We start from the raw sequence: 27,658 nt of genomic DNA, 5'->3' as shown, positions 1-27,658 counted from the left end.
AGTAGACTACTGTAGCCTTTGCTGGAAAACTGTCGTGACTTGTCATTTGGTTGAGGGAAGAATGACCTGTCCCTATTATCTTGCCAGCAACCTGCTACAGAGGCAGCGTAGGCCAATATTGGATGCCTAAATCTAATATGGTGTGGACCAGAATGTGGCTCTCTCCTCAATATTTTGTTCCTGCAATGAGGAATTACCATCTTCAGATGATGTTTTTATAATTGATCTGCAGATAATCCATGTCTGAATCTCAAAAAGCAATAATAACAGTACAGTATGCAAATCAGGGAGCCAAATAAACGGCTCTTTCACATATGTAATTCGGTTCCCAACTTTCACCAAAAGGAGCGATTCAAAAAGAGCCGTTGTTGCGGCGTACGACCCATCACTAAAGGGTACCCTCCCCTTGGCTGGAGGTGGCAGCGGCAGATTGCATCTGGCTGCTCACCAGAAATAGCCTTCTAGAATAAACCTCTAACGTGAGATATTTAGGTTCCCTGGCTGATAATGTACTAAGGAAGGACGAGGAGTCCCAATCTATTATTGTATTGAGGATGTGGGATGTCCCTGCCGCAGCCTGGTAATGTAACTGGTCTGGTGAGCCTGGAAAGGCAACTCCAAAATACACATTATCATATCATTCATCTCAGGTGACAACAAGTCATAAAGTACTGTTTTAAGGAGCAAACTGAGGGCATTGGAATTCATCATGTGTAAACTGTAAAAATAGTTCTGTTGTGGTTATTTTCAAGCACGGATTCTTTGATCCCATTATTTTATAACAAGCCTTACTTGGTTGAATTTTGTATAAAGATGTTCCATTCAGTATAATTGAGGTACATACGTAGTTAACATTTTCATGGAGCCAAGAAGATCCTGTTCGCCCATGGGGACAGTGTTGGTTTGGTTCTTCTCTGGTCTTCTTGCTCCCATAACGACTTATAAATATATAAAAATGTACTTTACTGATTTATTTGTAATACTTTATGCTTTATTTTTGTCTGGGCAATACTAGCCTATTTCTAACTAATGTAACACTACATAACTATATGAGGAAAAGGAAGTTGTTCTAGTCTATTCCAAAAGTCGAAATGTATAGGCTAACATTTTCATTCAACCGCAAACAGTGTTTTTTCTTTTTTTTCTTATCAAAGTCTTCAGAAAAACTTTGAATGCTTGACTAGACACTAGCACATTACAACATGCAACCTCCCTCGTTGACACAGGTCTTGCACTGAGTAGAGTTCGTAGATCTACCCGGGCTCGCTCTCGTTGATCTGGAGCTGTCCTTGGTGATGTACATCTCAATCCAATTAGCTTTCACCTCCGGGCTGTGTTGCAGCCAGCGGGTGGAAAAAAGCTCCCCCCTATTACTCGATCCTGTGCGTCTTGCTATACAGATAGCCCCATGGTGCGCTCATCCGTTTATTTTTACATGTTCGATATCCGAGGACAACCTCTTTTATCATATCCCCATGGAGTGTGTCGTTTGCAGTTTTACTACTGGTAGTAGTATTTTCTCACTACAAGGACGATATTTCTCTGTTTATTTCTAAATGTGACAAAGATAAAATGTGGAAGATATCCTCTACTCCAGTTACAGACGGCTTGCGGTTCTAGTCGGATGGGAGGGTAGCCTAATCACGGATAACCTGCCTCTTCAATTCTCTTCGAGGGAGAGGAGTTTGGTTTGAAAGATAAGAGTGATACAAAAAGGTAGGCCACGGATTGTTATTAGGCTATATTAGACTCCGTTTTTTTCTGAAATGTTCACTTTTCATATCTTTTCTGAAATGTTGTTTAAAAAGAATAATATCTTATCTTTTTAGCCTATCTACTGCTCTATTATTTAGGTTGTGTAAAATGCAAAGACGTTCATTATAGACTAAATGTGAAATAAATTATGTTTGATTACAGTGAAATACAGGATCAGTAAGGATCTGATTACCAGATAAGATGTTCGAAAAGTTCAGGTTACTGAATTGATATGGTATATTGGGTAGGGTACCAAATCATATATTGGTTCCATTTGATCTTGAATGCGGTTTTCTGTGTATTACATAAGTAACCTTGGGGTGATAAAGTACAACTATGTTACCTCTTAGAATTTATCCTAGGCTATGATAAAGTGCCTTATTATCAAGACCTATTAAGACAGAGTCCAAGTGACACCCTCCAAATCTAGTGTAAATTGGTTAAAACGAGTGCCCTAGAGTTTCCTGTATAAATAGCTTGGAGGCTATTATGAAGTCATGAACAGTAGCCTACACTCTGTGGAAACGGTTCTACATGGAACCCAAAATTGTTATACTTGGAACCAAAAGGTTTCTACCTTGAACCAACAAGGGTTCTTCAAAGGGTTCTCCTATGTGGACTGACGAAGAACCCTTTTAAAATCTAGATAGCACATTTTTCTAAGAGTATAGCTAAGTGTAATAGGCTACTTTCGGTGAGATGTATTGTTAACTTAAGCCAACACAATTAAATCTTAGGTCTATTGCCTTCAATGCATAGAGCACTCTTTATTTTATTTGAAAAATAATAGCTTTTCAGGGTGGTTCTGCAATACCATGAGCTCAGATAACATTTATTTAATGGATTGGCTATATTGTTCTTCAATCCTGGTCTTGGGGAACCACAGGGTGTGTAGGATTTTGTTCCAGCCATGTAATAACACTAGCCTGGAAATCTAGACTGAGTCACGCTAAGGATAATAATTCAGTCTGGATTTTCATGCTATACTAACAGACCTGATTTAACTAGTCAAGGGCGTGTTGATTAGCTGATTAGTTGAGGCCTACTGGGCACAACGAGCATAGTAAATTAGTAAATTATGTCACTGCTTACATGTAGTCATTATAAACTGATGGGGATATTTTAAAATCAGGGATTCAAAAATTATGATGCATTCAGATGCACATTTGTCCTCAACTAATGGTAAAATTAGTGTCCCTGTTTTTTTCATTTTTTTTCTTTCAGTTGAAGCCATGGGGAAACCGGTTTGAAGTTCATCTCACATTCAAAGTTGTTGGGCCCAATCCTAATTGAGGGGTCAGTGGATTTGACCTGACCTAGCATAACACCTGAACTGTGACCATCATGGCGGAGAGAGCTAGCTTTGGGATCCCCAAAAGCAACTCACGTCCTGTAGGCTCACTCCCACCAGAGCCGATCGACATCATCCGTACTAAGGCTCGATCCAGAAGAGTCCGCATCAATGTTGGGGGGCTGGTCCACGAGGTCCTATGGAGGACCCTGGACCGTCTCCCCAGGACCAGGCTGGGTAAACTCAGAGACTGCAATACCCATGAAACCTTAATGGAGATCTGTGACGATTACAGCTTGACTGATAATGAATACTTCTTCGATAGGCACCCAGGGGCATTCTCCTCCATTCTGAACTTTTACAGAACAGGGAAGCTGCACATGATGGAGGAGATGTGCGCCCTGTCCTTCGGCCAGGAGCTCGACTACTGGGGTATAGATGAGATCTACCTGGAATCCTGCTGCCAGGCCAGGTACCACCAGAAGAAGGAGCAGATGAACGAGGAGTTGAGGAGGGAGGCCGAGTCGCTCAGAGAAAAGGACGGGGAGGAGCCGGAAGAAGGCTGCTGTCCAGACAAGAGACAGAAGCTGTGGGACCTCCTCGAGAAGCCTAGCTCTTCTCTTGCTGCTAAGGTAAGACCAAAGCGTTGCCCTGGGTTGAGTTTAGGCCTACTGACTATGGGTCAGTCCAAATCCATCCCATCCCATGGTATCATAGCTGCTTGCAGGAATCTCTCTAATTTCATAATGTAGTCTCATAATTTATGATCTTGGTTGCAGTAAAGTAGGGGAGTACTGTAGGGGCTAGACCTCCTTAACCCGTTTTCAACTTCAGCTCAGCTGCTGGCAAAACTCGGTATGAAGTGAATCTCAATATATCAGATATATGGAATTTGATCAATTAGTTTATTAATAACAGATCTTGTGTCCCAATTTGAATTTGTCTTTAGATATCTCTTTACTTCCAACTCAATCAAAACAGTAGAGGAGAATTTTGTGCCACCAGCAGCTTAATCCTCTTTTAACCTATGAAGTAATCAGATAAGAAAGAACCCGGAAGATTATGGTTAATGTGTACTTAGTGCATACTGCTCTGTGTGTTGTACAGTTGAGATGATACATTAAACAAATACAGTATATGAATAATATCACACATGCTATATATTGATGCACAGTATTTTGCACTCTTAACCAACACATGTATACTAAAGAAAAATATAAACGCATCATGCAACAATTTCAAAGATTTTACTGAGTTACAGTTCATATAAGGAACTCAGACAATTGAAATAAAGTCATTAGGCTCTAATCTATGGATTTCATATGACTGGGAGTACAGGTATGCATCTGTAAAAAAAAAAAAAAAAGTAGGGGCATGGATTAAAAAAATGTCAGTTTCTGGTGTGACCACCATTTGCTTCATGCAGCATGACACCTCTCCTTCGCATAGAGTTGATCAGGCTGTTGATTGTGGCCTGTGGAATGTTGTCACACTCCACTTCAATGGCTGTGAGAAGTTTCTGGATATTGGCGGGAACTGGTTGACGCTGTCGTACACGTCGACCCAGACCATCCCAAACATGCTCCATGGGTGACATGTCTGGTGAGTATGCTGGGAACTAGGCCATTTTCAGCTTCCAGGAATTGTGTACAGATCCTTCTGACATGGGGCAGTGAATTATCATATGAGAATGGATCTCAGGATCTCGTCATGGTATCGCTGTGCATTCAAATGGACATTGATAAAATGCAATTGTGATTGTTGTCTGAAGCTTATGCCTGCCCATGCCATGACCCCACCGCCACCATGGGGGCACTCTGTTCACAACGTTGTCGTAAGCAAACCGCTTGGCCACACAACGCCATACACGTGGTCTCCAGTTGTGAGTCCGGTTGGATGTACTGCCAAGTTCTCTAAAACAATGTTGGAGGAGGCTTATGGTAGAGAAATTAATATTAAATTCTCTGGCAACAGCTCTGGTTGTTATTTCTGCAGTCAGCATGCCAATTGCCCTCTGTGGCATTGTGTTGTGTGTCAAAACTGCACATGATAGAGTGGCCTTTTATTGTCCCCAGCACAAGGTGTAGCTGTGTAATGATCATGATGTTTAATCAGCTTCTTGATATGCCACAGCTATCAGGTGGATGGATTATCTTGGCAAAGGAAAAATGCTAATTAACAGGGATGTAAAGAAATGTGTGCACAAAATTTGAGAGAAATGAGCTTTTTGTGCATATGGAAAAATTCTGAGATGTTTTATTTCATCTCATGAAACATGGGACCAACACTTTACATGTTGTGTTTATATTTTTCTTTAGTGTAGTTCATTTTAGTATATGCTGATCAGTTGATCATATGAACTCCTGCACCAAATGCCTGTAGTGTAAGGTTAGGTATTATGGTTTGGTATTCATGTTCAAGTTAGTTCTTGGATCTATGTCTCCAGGACTAAGGTGTTATATGAATCTGTCTAATGTGATAAAGTGTTAAATAATATTTTACAGACAGCAGCTTTATTTATTGTCTTGCATACACACTCCCAATGGTACACCATGTGTACTGTGCTTCCCAGAATTCAGTCCAAGAAAAGCAGTCAATTGACCCATTAGTAACGGTTTAATGTGCATGCTTTTATCTTCTTTTTTTTACTAGAGTGGGGAAGTGTAATGCATTGTATTCCCACAATTGCACATTTGTCCTCTCTATGGGCAAAATCTAAAGCATCTAATGGTTCAGTCCACTAACAACCTCAAATGGTATAAACAGGAGGTTTTCTGAAGAACCATGCTGGAGTTTTAGGGAGACTAGATTCAGTTATGCTAATAAACACAAGTGATATAAGTAAGCGCAGTGTACACGTTTTTCTTTTCTTTTAATAACATTTAGTCACCTAATTCAAGAGGAGGTGCTTAGTGTCTGTTAGGAGTTTTAGCAGTAGGCCTGATAGGAAAATGTTTTAGGAAGAGGTGCTGGAGGTGACAGATGGTCAGGGGAACCCACTGTTGGCTCACACACGGGTCAGTCCCCATTATCCTGCTTCAGTAAACTGGCAGGACACTCAACAGACTGCAGTGTGTTTTATGAACATTGGTTACACGTGTTATGTAGGGGTTGTCTAGGTTCTGCTCAGAGGGTTGGCGTCAGTTCCTGATCGCATTCATCAGAGTGACATCACAGGTCGCTCCTTGACTAGGCAAGGTAGTAATTGTACCAGTCGTCACATCATGTGACTTTAATATAGGCCTGCATGGCGAAACATGGATGAATGGAGACAAATGCTGAGTTGATTTTGTCAATCAGATGGGCAACTGCCGACTGGGCAATCCTTTTAATTGAATTTTGTCCTTGTGCAATATTTGAGTCACTATGGACATCATGTAATTCAAGCTGACGGGCTCCAAAACCTGAAACATGTTCCACTTCACATACATGTACTGTATTTATTAACTGTAACATTGAAACCTGACTACCCAGAGATGGGTGCAGTGCCATCAGACCAAAGGTCTTTGTGAAATGAGCTTGGTGATTTGTAACGATTAAGTGAACAGTGAAGTAAGATAGGGCATCCCTTACCCCCCAATGACAGACACTAAGCTCTTGTTGGCTTGTGGAAGGAAGCATGGGGGTAGCACTAACTAGCACATGGAGCTTAGGGAGTGCTTAAAGCACGGGGGTAATGCCAGGGTGTGTTGCCTCCTTTGGCCTGAGAAAGGACATGGAAAAGCATAAGGCACAGGGAAGGACACTGGCTGTGTGTGTCGCTAACTCGAGATACCGGAGGAGTGGCCATGGGGTATACCCAGCCTGTCACAACAGAGCAGTATGTTATGGTTGGCTCACAGTCAGTTATATTTTGTGAGTCAGCACAATGACACAGCATCCACTCAGGGCTCTTGTCATTACATCACACACAACTGCTGACAGGAACGGAAAGGGGCCTTGCTTGACCAAATCAAATTACTACTCCAGAAGAAGTGTCATTCACAATTTTGTGAGGCTACTGTTCAATACTGTCAAATATTATTTCCAGTTTATTACCTATAGTACAGTATTTGATTTGGTATGCGTATAGAATCAAAATGTTTTATTTTGAAAATATTGGAAACAACTTTCCATTGGGTCTCAAGATAATTCTGTGTGATTTTCCAATGATACAAACAAACATTGGAAACTTCAGCAAATGTGAATAACTCCTTGACACAGAGCGTGTGTGACTTCCATGTGAGTGTCAGCTGCTTACAGCCTACTGTGTCCTGCCCTGTCCTACCAGTCCTACCTGTCCTACCACTGTTCACCACCTCAATTCTACACATCAGTCAGTTTTAACATACTTTTGTATGCCATGACAGCAATCAGGTTCTCATACAGGTAGGCCTACTACATAATGGGGTGTGTCCCTAGTTTTGCTGAGGCCTGGTTGTGCGGCTCAGTACTGTAGGGAGTGATGGAAGTGAGACTTAATCTTCTTTGGGGGTTTGACCCAGGCTGCTTCTGCAAATAGACTGTTGTGAAGGCTGCACACCGTCTGGCTCACAGCGAGCTGGGTTTGCAATATGCCGACCGGCCCGGGCGGGGGTCACGTGTGCGGTAGAGCTGTTAAGCAATTACTGCAGTTGGGTTGGCTGCTGCTATAAGATTAACAAATGACGTAAAAGCAGTCTCCTCTCTTCATGATTAGTTCCTGTTCAGTACTTGTTGAATAGATACAGGTTGAGTGCCCACTGGTTAATTTGAGTTAATGACTGTGAGATAGTGCAGACGGCAGGAGCATGTCTCCTTATCACGCTCAATTTAATCTTGAAGAATGATTAAAAAGCTTGAGTGAGATTAATTTGTCCCTTTGGCAGGTTAGACAGAATGCTTGGATAGCATAATCGTTTTTCCCAAATGTGTTGTCTTTTAAATTGGATTCTTTCACCCATTTATGTCAATTGACCTTCAATTGGAGCTGAATATGTCATAGGGCATTATTCTCAAATAGAGGTACAGGTTTTTCACCTGTAACTCATGTGGCTCAGTTGTTGCAATCTGGACATGCACTATAGCAGTACAGGGTTATTTTAGCCTTGACTAGATTGGAATGTTGTACATGGTGAAACTGTTCTCCAAAGATTTTGCGTGCACATGATTGTTTTGAACAGAAATCTATCTCCCACTGAGTGCTGTCTACCTCTCAATCTTAAATGAGAGGCATCTTTCAATCCACCTCAATTAACACACTGGATAGAAAAGGTCAACAAAATGTACATGGGTACCTGGTCAACTCAGAGCAATACTTTATTATCCATTTTCAAATGGAAATGGATTGATTTCCTGTCACATTACCCAACTTAAGTGCTCTTGATATTTTGGGCATTTACTGTATATATATGAGTATATTCACATCAAGGATGTTATCCTGTTATTGATATATTGGATGAGGGATTTTGAGTCTTGGCAAGGAAACTGCACCTCTCAGCATAATCCATTTTGCCTTCAGATCGTGTACCCAAGCATGGCAGTGTGAGGCACAGGAAAATGCCACAGGCATCTGTGTGGTAATTTGCTGCCATTTATATAACTATTTCTCATCCCTCTTCCCCTCTCCTCAATCTGCAACTACCTTGATATTAAAAGCCACAATTAGCTGATTTTCTATCTCCAGGGAAGCAATAATCCCATCACTTCTCATACTATGTGTCACTTCATATACAGTATACATTGTGGTGTTAAGTCATTTAAATGCCCTTCACATTCCACTACAGTAGCCAGTTGTTAAAATTCTAAGCATGAGCCATCCCCTTTCTTTTTAGAAACTGCTGGTTAAACCTTTCAAATGACGACTCACCTTTTTATCCCAGATTTATACCAACTTTGAGAGAAATTCATTCCATTATGGCAGAGGTCCATCTGGACCTTTTCAGATGTGAATCATCAGTTACACTCTTCGGTGAGGTTGTTCAATATTACTCAGTTGCCAAACAAAGGCGACTTGATTTGTTGTACAGTAGTTTGATCTACTGTAATGTGATTTTCCTACTTTTTGGAGGGGTGCAGATTGAATGAGTCAGAGATGATCCTCTTTAATGAACACTGGAATGTCAAAATAATGCGATCCATAAATGTGCTTTAAATGTACAAATGTAGGATCTTAATTTGAAAATGCAAACTTCCCACTGGGCACAAACTGGTTGAATCAACGTTATTTGTCAACGTATTGTGACATGGAATCTACACGGAAAAGACATTGGATTTGAAAAAAAGTTAACTGTTGTTTTAAGGGTGAAATTTAAACTACAGGATTATGTCAACATGTCACAAATAAAATACAATTGAAGTCGGAAGTTTACATACACCTTAGCCAAATACATTTAAACTCAGTTTTTCACAATTCCTGACATTTAATCAGAGTAAAAATTCTCAGTTTTTGGTCAGTTAGGATCTCCACTTTATTTTAAGAATGGGAAATGTCAGAATAATAGTAGAGAGAGTGATTTATTTCAGCTTTAATTACTTTCATCACATTCCCAGTGGGTCAGAAGTTTACATACGCTCAATTAGTATTTGGTAGCATTGCCTTTAATTTGTTTAACTTGTTTCAAACGTTTCAGGTTGCCTTCCACAAGCTTCCCACAATAAGTTGGATGAATTTTGGCCCATTCCTCCTGATGGAGTTGGTTTGTAGGCCTCATTCCTCGCACACACTTTTTCAGTTCTGCCCACACATTTTCTATAGGATTGAGGTCAGAGCTTTGTGATGGCCACTCCAATACCTTGACTTTGTTGTCCTTAAGCCATTTTGCCACAACTTTGGAAGTATGCTTGGGGTCATTGTCAATTTGGAAGACCCATTTGTGACCAAGCTTTAACTTCCTGACTGATGTCTTGAGAGGTTGCTTCAATATACCCACATAATTTCCCTCCCTCATGATGCCATCTATTTTGTGAAGTACACCAATCTCTCCTGCAGCAAAGCAACATGATGCTGCCACCCCAGTGCTTCACAGTTGGGATGGTGTTCTTCGGCTTGCAAGCATCTCCCTGTTACCTCCAAACACAACGATGGTCATAATGGCCAAACAGTTCTATTTTTGTTTCATCAGACCAGAGGACATTTCTCCAAAAAGTACGATCTTTGTCCCCATGTGCAGTTGAAAACCATAGTCTGGCTTTTTTGTGGCGGTTTTGGAGCAGTGGCTTCTTCCTTGCTGAGCGGCCTTTCAGGTTATGTCGATATAGGACTCCTTTTTTACTGTGGATATAGCTACTTTTTTACCTGTTTCCTCCAGCATCTTCACAAGGTCCTTTGCTGTTGTTCTGGGATTGATTTGCACTTTTCGCACCAAGGTACGTCAATCTCTAGGAGACAGAAAGCACCTCCATATTGAGCGGTATGGCGGCCACGTGGTCCCATGGTGTTTATACTTGCGTACTATTGTTTGTACAGATGAACATGGTACCTTCAGGCGTTTGGAAATTGCTCGAAAGGATGAACCAGACTTGTGGAGTTCTACAATTTTCTTTCTGAGGTCTTGGCTGATTTCTTTTGATTTTCCCATCATGTCAAGCAAAGTGGCACAGAATTTGAAGGTAGGACGTGAAATACATCCACAGATACACCTCCAATTGACTCAAATTATGTCAATTAGCCTATCAGAAGCTTCTAAAGCCATGACATCATTTTCTGGAATTTTCCAAGCTGTTTAAAGGCACAGTCTACTTAGTGTATGTAAACTTCTGACCCACTGTAAAGGTGAATTATAAGTGAAACAATCTGTCTGTAAACACTTGTTGGAAAAATTACAGGTGTCATGCACAAAGTAGATGTCCTAACCAACTTGCCAAAACTATAGTTTGTTAACAAGAAATTTGTGGATTGGTTGGAAAACTAGTTTTAATGACTCCAACCTAAGTGTCTATAAACTTCTGACTTCAACTGTACACTGGAGTTGCTTACCAAGACGACATTGAATGTTCCTGAGTGGCCTAGTTACAGTTTGGGCTTGTTGTAAATAGGTTGAAAATCTATGGCAAGACTTAAAATTGGCTCGGGGCACCACCAGTACAGAGCTTGCTCAGGAATGGCAGCAGGCAGGTGTGAGTGCATCTGCACGCACAGTGAGACGAAGACTTTTGGAGGATGACCTGGTGTCAAGAAGGGCAGCAAAGAAGCCACTTCTCTCGAGGAAAAACATCAGGGACAGACTGATATTCTGCAAAAGGTACAGGGATTGGACTGCTGAGGACTGGGGTAAAGTCATTTTCTCTGATGAATCCCCTGCGCTACCATCAGTCCTGTGTCATGCCAACAGTAAAGCATCCTGAGACCGTTCATGTGTGGGGTTGCTTCTCAGTCAAGGGAGTGGGCTCACTCACAATTTTGCCTAAGAACACAGCCATGAATAAAGAATGGTACCAACACATCCTCCGAGAGCAACTTCTCCCAACCATCCAGGACCGGTTTGGTGACGAACAATGCCTTTTCCAGCATGATGGAGCACCTTGCCATAAGGGAAAAGTGATAACTAAGTTGCTCGGGGAACAAAACATCGATATTTTGGGTCCATGGCCAGGAAACTCCCCAGGCTTTAATCCCATTGAGAACTTGTGGTCAATCCTCAAGAGGCAGGTGGACAAACAAAAACCCACAAATTCTGACAAACTCCAAGCATTGATTATGCAAGAATGGACTGCCATCGGTTGGGATGTGGCGCAGAAGTAAAATTGACAGCATGCCAGGGCAGATTGCAGAAGTCTTGAAAAAGAAAGGTCAACACTGCAAATATTGACTCTTTGCATCAACTTCATGTAATTGTCAATAAAATCCTTTGACACTTATGAAATGCTTGTAATTATACTTCAGTATTCCATATTAACATCTGACAAAAATATCTAAAGACACTGAAGCAGCAAACCTTGTGAAAATTCATATTTGCGTCATTCTCAAAACTTTTGGCCATGACTGTATGGTTGTAAGCATAGTGATAACACACTGAGAATTCAACAAATTTCTGTCTGTCTTTTTGTGTGGATAAATAAAGGCTGAAAGCTCATTGATCAACGTCTCAACCAAATCTTACCCAAATTTCCATGTTGAAATGACTTGTTGTGCCCAGCGGGTTGTATTCAAGGTTTAAAAAGGCTTCTAAAGTTTGTAATATCCACTTAACATTTTTAACGTTGATTTGTCCTAACAAAAATGTTTCAACCTCTACAAAAATGTTCATTAATTATAATCCATACAATTATAATCCATTGCTGCAGGATTATTTTCCTGCTGTGAGAATTTGGTCAAATAACATCCTATATCTGTACATAAAAAAAAAATTGGTGTTCATTTAAAAAATCATACACTCTTTCTTAGGGAAATAAAGGTGCTATCTAGAACCTTAAAGGGTTCTTCGGCTGTCCTCATAGGAGAACCCTTTAAATAACCATTTTTGGCTCCAGGTAGAACCTTTTGTTTGCCGGTAGAACCCTTTTGGTTCCAGGTAGAACCCTTTTCGGTTCCAACCCAAAATGGTTCTACCTGGAATCAAAAAGGGTTCTCCTATGGGGAGAGCTGAACAACCCATTTTTCTAAGAGTGTACAATTGATTGCATGGCTTGAGGGTGGTGAGTGTAATATGATTTATTTGATGGCAGTCGGCAGGCTGTAGGCCTACAACACATGAGACGAACAGGGTAATCTGTTCCAGACATGCCACCAGGGGTCTTTTCACAGTCCCCAAATCCAGAACAAATTCAAGAAAGCTCACTGTATTATATAGGGCCATTATTGCATGGAACTCCCTTCCATCCCATATTGCTCAAATGAACAGCAAACCTGGTTTAAGAAAACAAATAAAGCAACACCTCACGGCACAACGCCTCTCTCCTATTTGACCTAGATATTGTGTGTATGTCTTGATATGTAGCCTATGTGTGCCATTTTTAAATGTATGTAGTCCTGTTCTTGTCTATTAGTGTTATATATGATGTCATGTTTTGTCTGGACCCCAGGAAGAGTAGCTGCTGATTTCGCAACAGCTAATGGGGATCCTAATAAAAGACCAAATTATTATAGTTGTATGTCGTATGCAAATTAGCTCTGCATTAGCAGATAACACAAACATCACATTAAAAAACATGTGTAAGTATGCTGTGGCAGTCTGTTCTCCTCCATGCGATAGTGTGTGGTGTGCATGTAGCCATTGCAGGATCCAATGTTTGTCCCTAAAACAGAATACTTTGGACATTTGATTTAGTTTATTTGGTTAAATATCAGTTCAGTTTACACACTGTGTTTAATTACAGGTTGCCCAATCATCACGTCGTCTGAATCTGTCACATGGTCATGTCACCTTAATTACCAAGCTTGCGGTTGGCCTGTACGTCGTGATGACCAATCTGGCGCATCTATTTGACTAATTACTATAATCATGGCCTTCTCCCTTTTCCCCTCACACAAAGAGAAACCATCCCACCATCAGCAACTCACTGAGCACAATCCAGTGGGCTCTGGTCTACATGGATCACAGTCAGAAACAGTAGCCTGAGCCAACATGGTCTAAATAAAGCCTCTTTTGGGAGGTAATAGCATGGTGTGTCACCATAGTAATGAACAGTGAAATCTATGCAAATTGTCTTGATACTGCAATGTTATATTGATTTTAAAAAACGTGTGTCTATATGCAGCTTCACTGTCTATTGATAATTGAAAATTGTGTCATTATGTTTCTAAGGAAGTGTCATATTTTAGGTTTAATTACAATCCAGTGGTAGATCCCTAATCAAGAGTGAAAATATACACATACATACACGCAAACACATAAGGCTTGATATTGGTTTAGTAATGGTCTTTAGAAGGCTATATAACCATCTTCTAGTTGGTATTGCTGTACAATGGCCTGTAAAATGAAATGGCACTCCTCCACTGTGTCCCTTACTCAGCAGAAGCTCCTTGAAAAATGTGGTGGGTTGGTTCCAGCTACATCTCCCATATAAAAACACAGCCAATCCAATATATCCCATGTCACTTTTCCATAAATACCTCCTGATATTGATCAAGACGTTCTTGGGTTTCCTTGCCGAGTTAGTTTCCCCTCCGGGGACGGCCTGCAGCAGTGATAATGTTTGCCAGAAATAATCTAACCTTCAAGCCTTACATCCTTTGCGTTGAGGTGGTATTTCCTTTTTTTTCCTTGGGAATTTTACAGTGTGTTGTTTGTCTTGTTGCTTTTTTGTCTCGTTGTCTATCAGATCTATAAGCTGTGGGCTCTTTGCTGTATGGCCTGTATGCCTCAGAGGAAGTAGGTTCTGTATGTCAGCCATTTTGCTATTGGCTCAGAATAAATATTTTATATAGGATTCATTTTATTGGCTGTGTACTGGCATACATTTTACAGGCATACTTTAATCTCAATGAATTTGTTTAGTTGATTACATTTAGCCTTTGGCAGTCAGATCACGATAATGCTACTGGACTTGAGGTGAGGTCGGTTTGAGGCGAGTGTGGAACCGTAACACTGTTTGACTGTGGTGTTTCTCTTTTATGTCATCACCATAACATTTGTGATGTTAAGCCTCAGTTCTCTGCCTTCCACACGTGTTCATTTCCTCTCAGATGTTGCTGTAAATCCAAACTCCTGTCACAGATTATAGCTGGACAAATCCCTGTGTTTTGCCTGATTGAACCTCTACAAACAATCTTCCCTGGATTTTTTTCTGTCCGTTTCCTGGGAGCCTTTGTTTGAAGTTTAGCAGCAAACCAAGAGCTAAACGTAACTGAGTGGGAGGACGGACCTGGCCAGGGCTTAATGAGGGAAATCCAGATCTTTCAATTAATCTGCTTACCTCTCAGTAGCCAGATGTTCCCAAGGACTGCACCATGCCGGTCCAGGTCACACATGCATGGAGCCTGGTTGGGACAGAGAGACACACAACAGAGGCAGCTCAGCCTGTGTACTAGCCCCATTGTCCCGCAGTCCCACCTCTCACCTAATGTATTAGACACCTCCGCCACTCATAAACATAGAGCATCATGCTCAGATTGAGTCATGATCAATCATCATACTCTTGGTTTTGTTTTGAGGGATTTCTGTGTATGAATAAAAGGATTTAGTGTTGCAGCATATTTGAATGAAAATGTGGATTAGCAGAGTATAATACTCAAAGGTCTTAGACTGGGTCCCCGGAATGGATTCCTTTGTTGGATCTTAAAATATCCAAAGGGTCGTTTCTAAATACAGAACATGGCTACATCTATTTGACCTCAAATGCAAATTACTTTATTGTCCCCTGAGGGAACAAAAAAAAAAAAGTAATCTGTAGTGTTATATGAAAATATATGTTATCTATATGGAACATTGTAAATTGTTATTGCTGTGAAAAAGGTATTTCATGTACAAGACTATGGACAGATATGGTAATACTGTACAATAACTGTTGTAGATACCCATAACCATATCTGATTTGAGAAAGTAATGAAGTACTGTAACATATTCTGTACATGTACTTAGTGTATGTTGTCTATAATTCACCTTATTAGTTCCTTTTTTAGAAATTCAATAAAAACACAGCAAATATGTCTCAATTGTAATTGTTCAACTCCACTGAGAGCTCCAGGGCCAAAGAGGAGACTGTCATTTGCAGTGCTTAATGAGAGATTTGGCAGCAACAGACAGCGCTCTTTTAGTGGGTAAAGATTGTCTGTCAGGACTGTTGGAGGATAAAACCATCCAGGATGTAATGCAGGAGAAGAACAATACAGGTGTTTTATGACTGTTTCACAGCGTATCAACGAACACCCTTACACTTGAGTCACAAAGGTGTTTTGTGGCAGAGTATTTGCTGATCCTTTGGCGTTCGCTCCCTGTTTGCACACGCATGCCCTGCCCTGGAATCTTCTCAAGACGTGGGCTAGCGATTTCTCTGTATCCAGATCACTGTTCACGTAATTACGTTTCTGCAGATCTACAGATCAGGTCAGGAGGAAGCTAATCCTGCTCCTTCCACCCCCACAACCTCACCAATGATGTCTGTCGACCTAGACTATATCTAAATGCACCACACGCACGCAAGGCCCATGAGTGAATTACTCTGTATTAAGTGCTTTGGTAGTATATCACATAGCAATCATTCAATCAAATGTATTTATAAAGCCCTTTTTACATCAGCAAATGTCACAAATCACTAACGATCTATCATGGTCCAAACACCCCAAGACAGTCGTGAAGAGGGCACAACAAAACATTTTCCCCCTCAGGAGACTGAAAAGATTTGCCATGGATCCCCAGATCCTCAAAAAGTTCTACAGCTGCACCATTGAGAGCATCTTGACCGGTTGCATCACCGCCTGGTATGGCAACTGCTCGGCATCTGACCGTAAGGCGTTACAGAGGGTAGTGCGTACGGCCCAGTACATCACTGGTGCCAAGCATCCTGCAATCCAGGACCTATATAATAGGCGATGTCAGAGGAAAGCCCATAAAATTGTCAGACCCCCCCCCCCTTAATTTGTTTTGTACTCTGCTGCTACTCTCTGTTTATTATATATGCATAGTCACTTCATCCCTACCTACATATACAAATGACCTCTAACCTGTACCCCCGCACACTGACTCGGTACTGGTACCCCCTGTATATAGCCTCGTTATAGATATGTTATTGTTTTACTTTTTTATTATTTTTTACTTTTGTTTATTTGGTAAATATTTTCTTAACTCTTCTTAAACTGCACTGATGGTTAAGGGCTTGTAAGTAAGGTCTACACTTGTTGTATTTGGCGCATGTGACAAATAAAGTTTGATTTGATTTGAAGCACAGTGGGTAGGAAAAACTCCCTAGAAAGGCAGGAACCCAGTAAGAAACCTAGAGAGGAACCAGGCTCTGAGGGGTGTTACAGTACATGGCCAAGATGTTCAAACCTTCATAGATGACCAGAAGGGTCAAATAATAATAATCACAGTGGTTATAGAGGGTGCAACAGGTCAGCACCTCAGGAGTAAATGTCATTAGCAATTTTTTTATTATTATTATTTTTGTGAGAGTATAGTTTATAGAGTGTTTGCTGAAGAAGGCAGAGTGTTCTCAATGACATAAATGCCATGTTTTTTCATAGAGAAGACAAAGACACATGGTAGTGGCCCACTAGTGTGGTTTTCACCGAAAAGTCATGTAAGCGTATAATGATGAATGTTGACCTCAGTGTCCTGCCTGTGAAATAGTCAAACTGTTCAGCATAGTCTTTTCCTTTGTGTTGTTTCTTCTTATACAAAGCAACAAGTCACTCAAGGTTATTACTAATTTCTATGTGAAGCAGCATGGATTTAGATTAGGCCAAGGTGCAAAGGCCCTACCATTTGGCCGCTATTATGCCACATTAGTTAGTGTTGACAAAATGGACTTTCATATAACTCGATCCCAATTGCCCTTTGACTCACCTGTGTGGGTGATAGTTCAGGTCACAGTTGACCAATGAGACCTCCAGCAGCTCTGCCATCACAGCCAATAGGCATAATGCTGCATGACCATTGACTTGACCTCAGCAGCAATGACTGTGGCCAGACTGGGTGTTCAACCTGACATGCCCGAGACAATCCCTGCATCACGCGATGGCTACAGCCAAGGCTTTTCAGAGGCTTTGTCTTATCCATCCCTCTGCATCACACAATGACAGACTCCCTCTCTAGGTCTCTGTAGTGTCATGTAAAACACCTTTCTTTGAAGCGGTTTCAGTTAAAAGTGTTTCAAATGTTCTTACATCTGGTATCTTTCAAATTATTTGGGTTATTTGGTATTTACTTAGAACTGTAGTAAAATAGTTGTTACATAAATATTTACTTTCCCCCCTTAGGATTCATCAAACCAAGCACAAGTATGATGGATACTACCTGAAGGTAGCTACTGATTGAGTATTATTATTATTATTTATTAAACTTTTATAGCACTTTTCATTACTCACAAAATCTCAAAGCGCTTGTTCAGCAAAATAAACAATAGCAAGTATTTAGACAGAAATATAGGCTACAACAGTAGCTAGATCAGATCGATCAAATCTGTTTGAGTGCTTCTCGAAGCCTCCAGCGGATGGGCAGCTGCGGTCATGAGAGGATCTAGACGCTCATAGCTAGATGGTCAGCGGAGATGGTGGTCAGGTCAGCATGTCCAAGGGCAGGCAGACAGGCGGGCAGCTCAATGTTATCAGTGCATCTCCGCCGTCTGCAGCTTCTCTGTATTGGGATCTGGTGAAGTTTGAGCTCCCCACAGACTACAGCCCACTCCTTACTTCAGAAGCATGGCCCTAACTATGAGGACACCGAGGTCCGGACTTCTGTAATTTTTCGAATAAAAAAAGTATACATATTTTGTACACAATAAAGAAAATTAATTATGGGTCAATATCTAAGCTTTGATCAAAGCTCAGAATGCTAATCACGCCTCTTTGCGAAATAGTGGAATCATGAACAGTGGAATGTTCGTTATATTCGCCTGCGTCCCCTGGATTTGTCTCCCGGATTTGCCTTTTTAGCAGCACATTCACCACTCTCTCAAACGGCTCACTCCGCCCTCTCGCTGCACAGCCCGAGGACCTGATACGTGAAACAAACTACCGCAGCTCGGAGATGGCTCACTGGAGAAGTAGGCAACACTAGAGGTGCTGCTGACAGTGTGTTTGTGAGATGCCGGACAAAAGGCCATCTTTAAATTATCCCGCATCTCCTGCCGTGTCTGCCGACATCACCCAAACAAACAAAAACCGACTCTCGGAGAATGAGTGCACAACTGGTAGTCTCTTATAGATATAGTACCTTCAGAAAGTATTCACACCCCTTGACTTTTTCCACATTTAGTTGTGTTACAGCCTGAATTTAAAATGGCTTAAATTTACATTTGTTTTATTACTGGTCTACACACAACAGATGTTTTTCGAAAAAATAATCAAATTAATTAAACGTTAAAAGCTCTTTGTCACAGCAAGCCTTAATAAGTTCAGGAGTAAAAATTTGCTTAACAAGTTAAATTGACTCACTCTGTGAGCAATAATAGTGTTTAACATGATTGTTTTATGACTACCCCACACATACAATTTATCCGTACGATCCCTCAGTCGAGCATTGAATTTCAAACACAAACCACAAAGACCAGGGAGGTTTTCCAATGCCTCGCAAAGTAAAGCACCTATTGAATATCCATTTGTGCATGGTGAAGTTATTAATTACACTTTGGATGGTGTATCAAAACACAGACAGTGATGTGGTGCTCAGTGGTGAGGCTGAGGCAGGCTACAATGCATGCAGGAGGAAGCATAGGAGACAGAAAAGGAGGAAGCAAGCAGAGAGAGAGTTTAGTACAATGGTTCCCAAACTTGGGGACAGGGCCCCGTGTGGGGTCCCCTGTTAGGAACTCAAAAAACAAGATATGTTTCAATATGAACGTTTCCACATGGCCTATCTTCCCTATAGGCCTACATTAAAATATAATCAAAATGCAAACAATACAGTATAATAATAATGTAATGTGTGTTTGTTTATATCGGTGGTTGTTCGTCTTATCCATTACTTACCATTTTTTACCATTACATCACTTATATTCATACAGAATCTTAAGTAATATTGTAATAATTATTGTGAAAGCGGTAATCGGGCGGGAGGGTAGCCTAGTGGTTAAAGCGTTGGACTAGTAACCGAATAAGTAGTTAGTAGTTAAATAAAGCTTAATAAATAAAAAAAATCTATGTGCTCCATTGATGTCTGTGTGTCCAGAGCTTCATTAGTAATTCCTAGAAATACAAATGTGAACACTATGCAATTTGAAAAAAAAAATTAGATATCTAGGTAAAGAGCAATTCATCATTACAACTGACTGAGCAGTCGCTGATGCTACGTGTCAGTGTGAATCATTTATCATATTTCCCCCCTTTCAGGGTTTTAACATTACAATTGTATAAATAATAGGCTTTTGTAGATTGACTGAGATGATAGAACCCACAGCAGCCAAGGTGATAATGGCTGGGGTAATTTTTCCTTGTTTTTGCTGTTCTCCAAATAGCATGTGTTTTAATTGTATAGAATGCAGTAAATTAGCTTCAATGTTAAAAACACCACCCCCTTCTGGACCTCACTAAAACTCAAACCCTGGTTAAAGCCCTGTTCAGAAGTATCCTCCTGTGCAATGACAAACTGTCCCACTGCCAACTCTGCATGCATTAAATATGATTATATATGTACAGAATGTACATTAGCCCTCTGCCTTGGCTGCCACTAGGCGCCATGACAACTATATAACGATCAAAATACCAGGAAGTAGGCCTACCCATTGCTACTAACCACATAATTGCTCCGAAAAATCAGCATTACCAATACTTGTATGGATCACGGTACTTTGTTACTGGAACCAACAGATATGTTTTCCTACCAGTTGTGGCTCATTTCAATTTTAGATTTTATATTTACAAGCCAAACTACCCTACAGTATATCATGATTATAGAGTGTCCATTTGCCTGATGGATCAGTGCTCAGGTGTGATAGAGTAGATTCTTAGCTAGTCCTTGGCTCGGTCTTGGCAGGAGGCTTTCTCAGAAGTAGCTGGCAACGGATGCAGGCGGTTGTCAGTGACTCACGTGGCATCGACAGGCTGTCACAGCTATGGTCACTCTCCACCGTAAGTCACCTTAGGTGCTCTTCTGGACATTTTTCATTCTTTAACATATCTGTGATTTATTCACTTAATATATAGATGCGGGTATAATAAGTCTGTATGAACCCTCCCCTTCTCCAGAGGGCCATAAGTATGGGAGCTTCAGCATGTGCTTGTCTCTGTGAGGAGGACATTTCAAGATAATTGTAATAGGATTTGGTGGCTATCTATAGTAAGGATAGAGAGAGGTTAGAAGTGGTTACTCATTCTTTCCTCAACAGGAAGAATCAACCAATAATCTGATACTTCTTATTCAGTCAACATTGTCATTCCGAACACACCCACTAAAAATGCAAGCCGCAGACAGGATATTGTGCATAGAAAGCTGATTGTGCATAATCATTGATTTAATGCAACGCATTGTGATCCATACAATGTGTATGTATGGCTATAGGCTATGTGCAGGAACTTAAAAGTTAGCATGTATTAGCCTACAACTATTATATTTATGTTTGAAATGATAAGAGAATCCATGACAGGTTATAAACTCTATATTTGCATTTGCTTCATGGGATGAGGGGAAACCCCTCCAGAAAGGGATTGTTCTGTGTAGCCATCTCTCACAAGGCCAAGAGTCTCATCAATAGCTCTCTAAGCCAGTCATTTGAGCTCCCCCACTTGTCCCTGGCAAGACTGCATTTCACTTTCATTGCACTCATATTTTAAAGGACTAATGACACTGAAACACTACAGGTGCTTGCCAATACAGCCACTATGCCAATATTGAGACTTAAGCTCATACTCTCACATCTTTGTTGCACGCATACAGTATTGCTCATTTCACAATATGCAAATTGGGCTTGTTTGCATAAAGCACTTGGAGATGTGGAGAGCGGTCACAGTTATGTCAATTAGTCGTGTTACGTCCTGCAGCACTGCAGCAAGGTTGTCATGTGAACATCAACTGTGCTAAATACTACAGTATGGAAAGACCTGTTTGGATATACCTTGTGTCGGCAAATGTGTCCTTGCATTTTATTTGCAAAGTATTGATCACGTCTTGAAAAGTTACTTCTAACTCCTAACTCTATTACCTACAATGAGGGATCTGTCATTCTATTGAATTAGTTATCTCATTCAAACACCTGTGAATCCTTTAAGACGAGTTCAAATGAAATCGGCAACTTTTTCTTTGTCTTTCACTGTCTGTGTGATTGAATCTCCCACAGATACTGTATTCTCATGTCATAGTTTTTGGGCTCTGTCTGCTAATCACAACTGATTGTGTTTCTACAAAGGAGTTGGAGATGCAGATCTATTATGGTGTCTGACTCTTTTGTAACCTGGGGTTAATTCTCCTCTATAGCCGTGATTAAGAGAGTATTGCAGGGAGGTCAGGCCCATGAGATGACAGCGTCACAGCCTTGGGGACCCAGGAAGGGAAGGAAGGCGGCTGGACCGACCAGGGATAGCTAAGAGAGATATAATAAGAATTTGATTATTTCCACAGGGAACTAAACCTGTGCCCTTGTCTTGATGAAGAAGTGAACATACACACGCAATCACACACACACACACCTCACAGGTTTGACCTACAACAACCTTTGGTATTTACACGTTAGTGCTAATTTAACCTGAGCATAATGGCCGTTGACAAAGACTTCTTAGAACCATGACATAGAGGAAATAGCAAACAGAAATCTATATGCTGTTAATCAACTGATGTGATAAGTGGTGATTTGTTTGTTTCCTGTATCAGATATCTCTGATTTGAGTGTTTCTTCGGTTAAGGAAGGAGTGGCCAATGTGCTGCAGAGTTGAGTGGATATCTGCTTTAAACATTAATTATCAATCCATAATAGAGCCTCTGCTGCCGCCCACATTTAGATGGATGTAAGGAAATATTGCCCTCTGCTCTGTCATCTGTGCCTTACACAACCATTTCTGGTATTGCTCACATCATCTTATCCATTGGCTTATACAGTACAGTATATAGACATGTAATGTTGTAGAACCATCTAATCAAAGGATGTTGTGTCGTAAATAAGACAAATTTGGTGTAAGTGGTGTTGAGTGGATACTGTAACTAAGTATTGTAAGTAACTAAGTAACTTACCAGCAATATCAAAATTACTTTATGGTTGGATGCGCTAAGAAATCTCTCTCGTGAGGTCAGGGCACCTTACAAGTCTGATGCCTCTGTCAGACCACCCCACCAGGACACTGTAGAGTTAAGTGGTTGCATGGGGAGAACAAGCCTTGGCCTAGGCAATATAGCTAATGAAGACAAAAATGACAGTTGAGGTGCAGTACAGTTGATTTACTTAAACAACATCACTAGACCTTAAGCACAGTACGCAGTGGACTTACTGCTTGATGATTTTTAGCTGCAAATACAGCACCTGCTCTTAATGATCCTCCTGGCAATGTTAAATGTGAGCAAATATCAATCTCACTTACTATCTGTTCACTTGAAGGCATAATTCATGTTTTCCATCCATCTTAGTAAGGAACGCTTAGTCCTGAGAAACCAGGTTAACTAGAATAAGTAACCAGTATGCACACACACACACATACACTGATGTTTGTGTGTAATAAGAGTTGTCTCAGCTATATGATCATGACTCATGTTCTATTTTTTTTGTTTCTTTGTCTTTCAGTTCCTGGCCTTTGTCTCCGTCTTCTTCATCGTTCTATCAACAATCTCATTATCACTCAATACCTTGCCAGAGCTACAAGTCGTTGATGAGTTTGGACAGGTCAATGACAATCCCAGCCTAGCGCATGTTGAAGCTGTGTGCATCGCCTGGTTCACGATGGAGTACCTCCTCCGCTTCCTCTCTTCTCCTGACAAGTGGCAGTTCAGCAAAGGCCCATTGAACGTCATTGATTTACTCGCTATCCTGCCCTACTATGTAACTCTCTTCCTGACCGAATCCAACAAGAGTGTTCTGCAGTTCCAGAATGTCAGACGAGTGGTCCAGATATTCCGTATCATGAGAATCCTAAGAATTTTAAAACTGGCCAGACATTCCACTGGACTGCAGTCCCTTGGGTTCACCCTTCGGCGCAGTTACAATGAACTGGGTCTGTTGATATTGTTCTTGGCTATGGGCATCATGATCTTCTCCAGCCTGGTATTCTTTGCTGAAAAAGACGAAGATGCCACCAAATTCACTAGTATTCCTGCTTCATTCTGGTGGGCTACCATTACCATGACAACTGTAGGTTATGGGGACATTTATCCACAAACTCTTCTTGGTAAAATAGTCGGTGGGCTCTGCTGTATTGCAGGTGTGTTGGTCATTGCATTGCCCATCCCCATCATTGTGAACAACTTCTCAGAGTTCTACAGGGAGCAGAAGAGACAGGAGAAAGCCATCAAGAGGAGAGAAGCCTTGGAGCGGGCCAAAAGGAATGGCAGTATTGTGTCTATGAATCTGAAGGATGCGTTCGCTCGCAGTATGGAGCTGACGGATGTTATGGTGGAGAAAGGTGACGAGAAACGGCCAATGGATAACCATCTCTCACCTAGTAGGTGGAGCAGTAGGCAAGGCATCTCTGAGGTTAGTCCAAAATCCCAGGCGAGGTATAAAGAGGTTGCTCAACTGGGATCTCCAGATAGGGTCAATCCTCTAAGAACCAGCCCACAGCACCTGAATGCCAAGATATTGGAGGAGATGTACAACAAGATGACGACCACTGCCAACGTTGGCTCGGGAGCTCCACATGAACAAGGACAGAAGCTTAAGGAGGAAATGGAAATGAGGGTGGTGTCTTCTGGACTAAAGCCCCCCCTAATTAGGGAACGAGCCAGTGGTGACCTCAGGAGCCCATCCAGCGTGGACAGCTTCGCCAGCTGCACTACAGAGTTCAGTGTGGCAGAAAGCAGTGCCCTCCTCCCTAACGTAGCAGGACGGAAGGCACCTCCTCCCCTCGACCTCAGCCAGATCAGCTCTATGGAACCAAAAACCAAAGAGAAAGTTCCGCCGGCTACCATCATCAAGGAGGGCCTTTATGAGTTTGTCTCAAGCAATCCAGAGAGGGCGTCACAGGGGGAGGATAATCAAAGCTTTGACATGAGCGTCGAAAACATCCGCAGTTCTCTCAGAGGCAACCCACAGAAGACGAAAGCTCTAAAAGTGAATTTCATTGAATCTCAGGCAGAGATGCCGTCAACGCCTCCCTGTGCTACTCTGTCTCCACAAGGATACCAGCCCTCCCCACCCCCAGGCCAGGTCCCGGTGACCAGCCCACGGGCTCCAGGAGATTCAGGCCAAGGCGAGGATGCAGCCAAGGGCTTGGAGGGCGAAGGTCAGCCTTCCAGCTTAAGCCACAGGGGAAATCACATGGACAGGGCCGCTGTCTTCAGCCCTTTGTCACCTAAATCAACCAACTGCACAACTCAGGAAGTGGTTGTTGCTGGCAACGGTGAAGGAGAGGCAGGCAACAGCCAAAAGGAAAACCACATAGTTCTGGATGGAAGTCTATCTCCATCTTGTGAAACAAGCATGTGACTAGTATAGGTGGAGGGTCAAGGAAAGATTGAACAGACTCTCTGTTGTCTAAGAAGAACAAAAAGATGAAGCACACTAATGTATTAAAAAATAAGTTGTCTGCATGGCTTGACAATAATTTTTTCTGATAACATCACTGTTTCTGAAGACCTATGAGAACTGCTGCTTGCTGCAGACATTGAACTTTTAACAGTGACTTTTACTATAAGGCTCCAATGTGAGCAAAAAAAACAACCTAGTATGAATGAGGACATTTATGAACAAATTGTACTTTATGGTCCTGGACTTTTTACGCAGCTAGCTGTACATTGCAAGTTTCTTTTTTTAGCTTGCTGAATATTTTTTTCTGAAGTGTGGTGGGACAAGGACATCGACTGAAGAGGGGAATGTGGAAAGACTTTGGGATTTTTATATAAGGCCTCATCATTGGTCGAGCAGTATCAATGTCATGTCATATTCTGTACTTGATATGGCTTGCATTAATTAGCAAAGTTTCAATTCCATCTCATGTTATTGTATCTGTTTAGATTTTGCACCGTTCTCAATCAAGTCAACCGAGAGACATACTGTATATGGAACAAGCAAGGGCCTCCTAGTTCAGGGAAATGAGAAATTAATCTAAGCAAAAAGAAAACGAAAGTGAAGCATATTATATAGCAATTCGTAAACATCTGCCTATATGGAAATAGACCAATAAGAAAAAACAGTTTTAATAATAGCCTATACATGACTATCTATGATTGCTTTTAAATACTTTATATTCTACTATGTTATATTCTGTTCATGTGAATGAGCTTTTGTCCCTCATTTCTATGTTTAGCATTGCTGTGGTGCAACCCTGCATTGATGGAATGGGAAATGGACAAGCCATAAAAGGACTGGTATTTACACTATGACAAAATTGATTAGATAATGGCATTATACTTTAAAACAAATATTATCATACAGCAGCACTTCATTCACTTAGATACGGATCATATCAACTGAATGGTTATTCAGGTTCTTCACTAAAATGGACATGTATTATTGCTAACTTCCAGATCCATCATGATCCAAGGAAATCTGTGTTGTTACACTCCTCACTGTATTTATGTTGTTGTAATGCTGCCTTTTGCTTAGAGAAGTGCAGAAAAAATGTATTGGATATGTACATGTGTGTATGCTAGTTGGAACAAATAATGTGTATGTTTGATGTGTCAAGTTTATTTATATTGTATGGGGATGATTGTGGTCACAGTAGGTCTAATACTGCATGGTTTCCCAAAATCAGTCCAAGGGCCGCCCCTGGGTGCACATTTTAGTTTTCGCCCTAGCATTACACAGCTGATTCAAGTAATCAAAGCTCAATGACAAGTTGATTATTTGAATAAGCTGTGTAGTGCTAGGGCAAAAACCAGGGGGGGGGCCTAGGACTGATGTTGGGAAACCCTGCAATACAGTACAGCACTCAGGGAGAAAGTGTAACACTGCCCTCTAAAGACAGAGGATTTTAAGGCATTTTAATTCATCCAAGAATTCATGCATATCTCTAATTGGAATTCCTGTTGATATTGAAGAAAATAACCTCTTCATTCAATTCATTGAGCATTTTCAAGTTTTGCATGGCACATCTCAACTGTTGCATCTTAAAAAAAACTATACTTATAAATCTGAACTGAATCAGGAGGGCCATCTGCAGACAATCTGAATACTACAGTATATTCACTATTTCAATTACTGTGCTTATATTCTATTTAAAGTAGATCATGTTACCATATTATGTTTTGTTTGTTTGCTTGTATGATTGATTCCATTTTTCTAAGATAAAATGGATCAGGACTGTAATATTTCCTGGTAAATTTATGAATTGTGTGCCTTTTCATAAATAGACATTTATGAGAAGGCGAAAACCTACATAATTTGGCTGGTTCATAGAGATCTATAAAGAATGTATTTCTAGTAGGGAGATATATGAGGTGATGATATGCAAATAGCTATTGTTCTGAGTTATCAAGTTTTGTATAACTTGAAAGCTTTGTCATATCATGGCTTACATCCTCCTTTCAAAGTACCATTTGTTGTCAGTAATGTACAGTACAGTAGGCTTATGTTAGTTCATGATTGAGATGTCAGGGCAACTGGAAAAGTTACTGCACTGACACTCCTTGATATAACACCAGCTCATTCACCAAGACATCTGTAAAACCTCAATGTCCACTTGTATTTTTGTTGTAATTATCTTACATTCTTTTGTACAGTTAGCTCTATCCTACTCATATCCTCAAATCAATACTGACAACCACAGCGTAATGTAAGTAACTCTAGGGTCAATTCCTCATCTGCCTGCTTTGTGTGATGTTCCCTCCATATACCCAATTTTCTTTAGTTATTTTAAAGGTATGTGACCATAGTCATCTTAATTGTAAGTCAACATAACTTGATAGTGAATGAGTAGTAACTTATTGTTTCCAATAAGTTGATTACCATATGCAAGACAAATAAAATGTGCTCATGTGA

General features: G+C 40.9%; 1 protein-coding gene across 1 annotated transcript; it reads left to right on the top strand.

Moving 5' to 3' along the window:
- The first annotated feature begins 1,303 nt into the window (after window positions 1–1,303).
- LOC112226906 (potassium voltage-gated channel subfamily B member 2-like) lies at window positions 1,304–27,658 on the top strand. Its single transcript, XM_024391569.2, has 3 exons — window positions 1,304–1,716; window positions 2,980–3,678; window positions 23,306–27,658. Exons 2-3 carry the CDS (start codon window positions 3,100–3,102, stop codon window positions 25,160–25,162), a joined length of 2,436 nt encoding a protein of 811 aa, XP_024247337.1. The 5' UTR covers window positions 1,304–1,716; window positions 2,980–3,099; the 3' UTR covers window positions 25,163–27,658.

This window comes from Oncorhynchus tshawytscha, linkage group LG28 (genome assembly GCF_018296145.1).
Source record: "Oncorhynchus tshawytscha isolate Ot180627B linkage group LG28, Otsh_v2.0, whole genome shotgun sequence".
Lineage (NCBI taxonomy): Eukaryota > Metazoa > Chordata > Actinopteri > Salmoniformes > Salmonidae > Oncorhynchus > Oncorhynchus tshawytscha.
The sequence above is the reverse complement of the archived record's forward strand: the minus strand, read 5'-3'. Positions and strand labels throughout refer to the sequence as shown.

Bases quoted from the DNA above. Each gene is read 5' to 3' on its own strand.
- LOC112226906 (XM_024391569.2), top strand. From the start codon at position 3,100: ATGGCGGAGAGAGCTAGCTTTGGGATCCCCAAAAGCAACTCACGTCCT. The intron at 3,679-23,305 runs GTAAGACCAAAG...TTTGTCTTTCAG, and splicing joins GCTCTTCTCTTGCTGCTAAG to TTCCTGGCCTTTGTCTCCGT.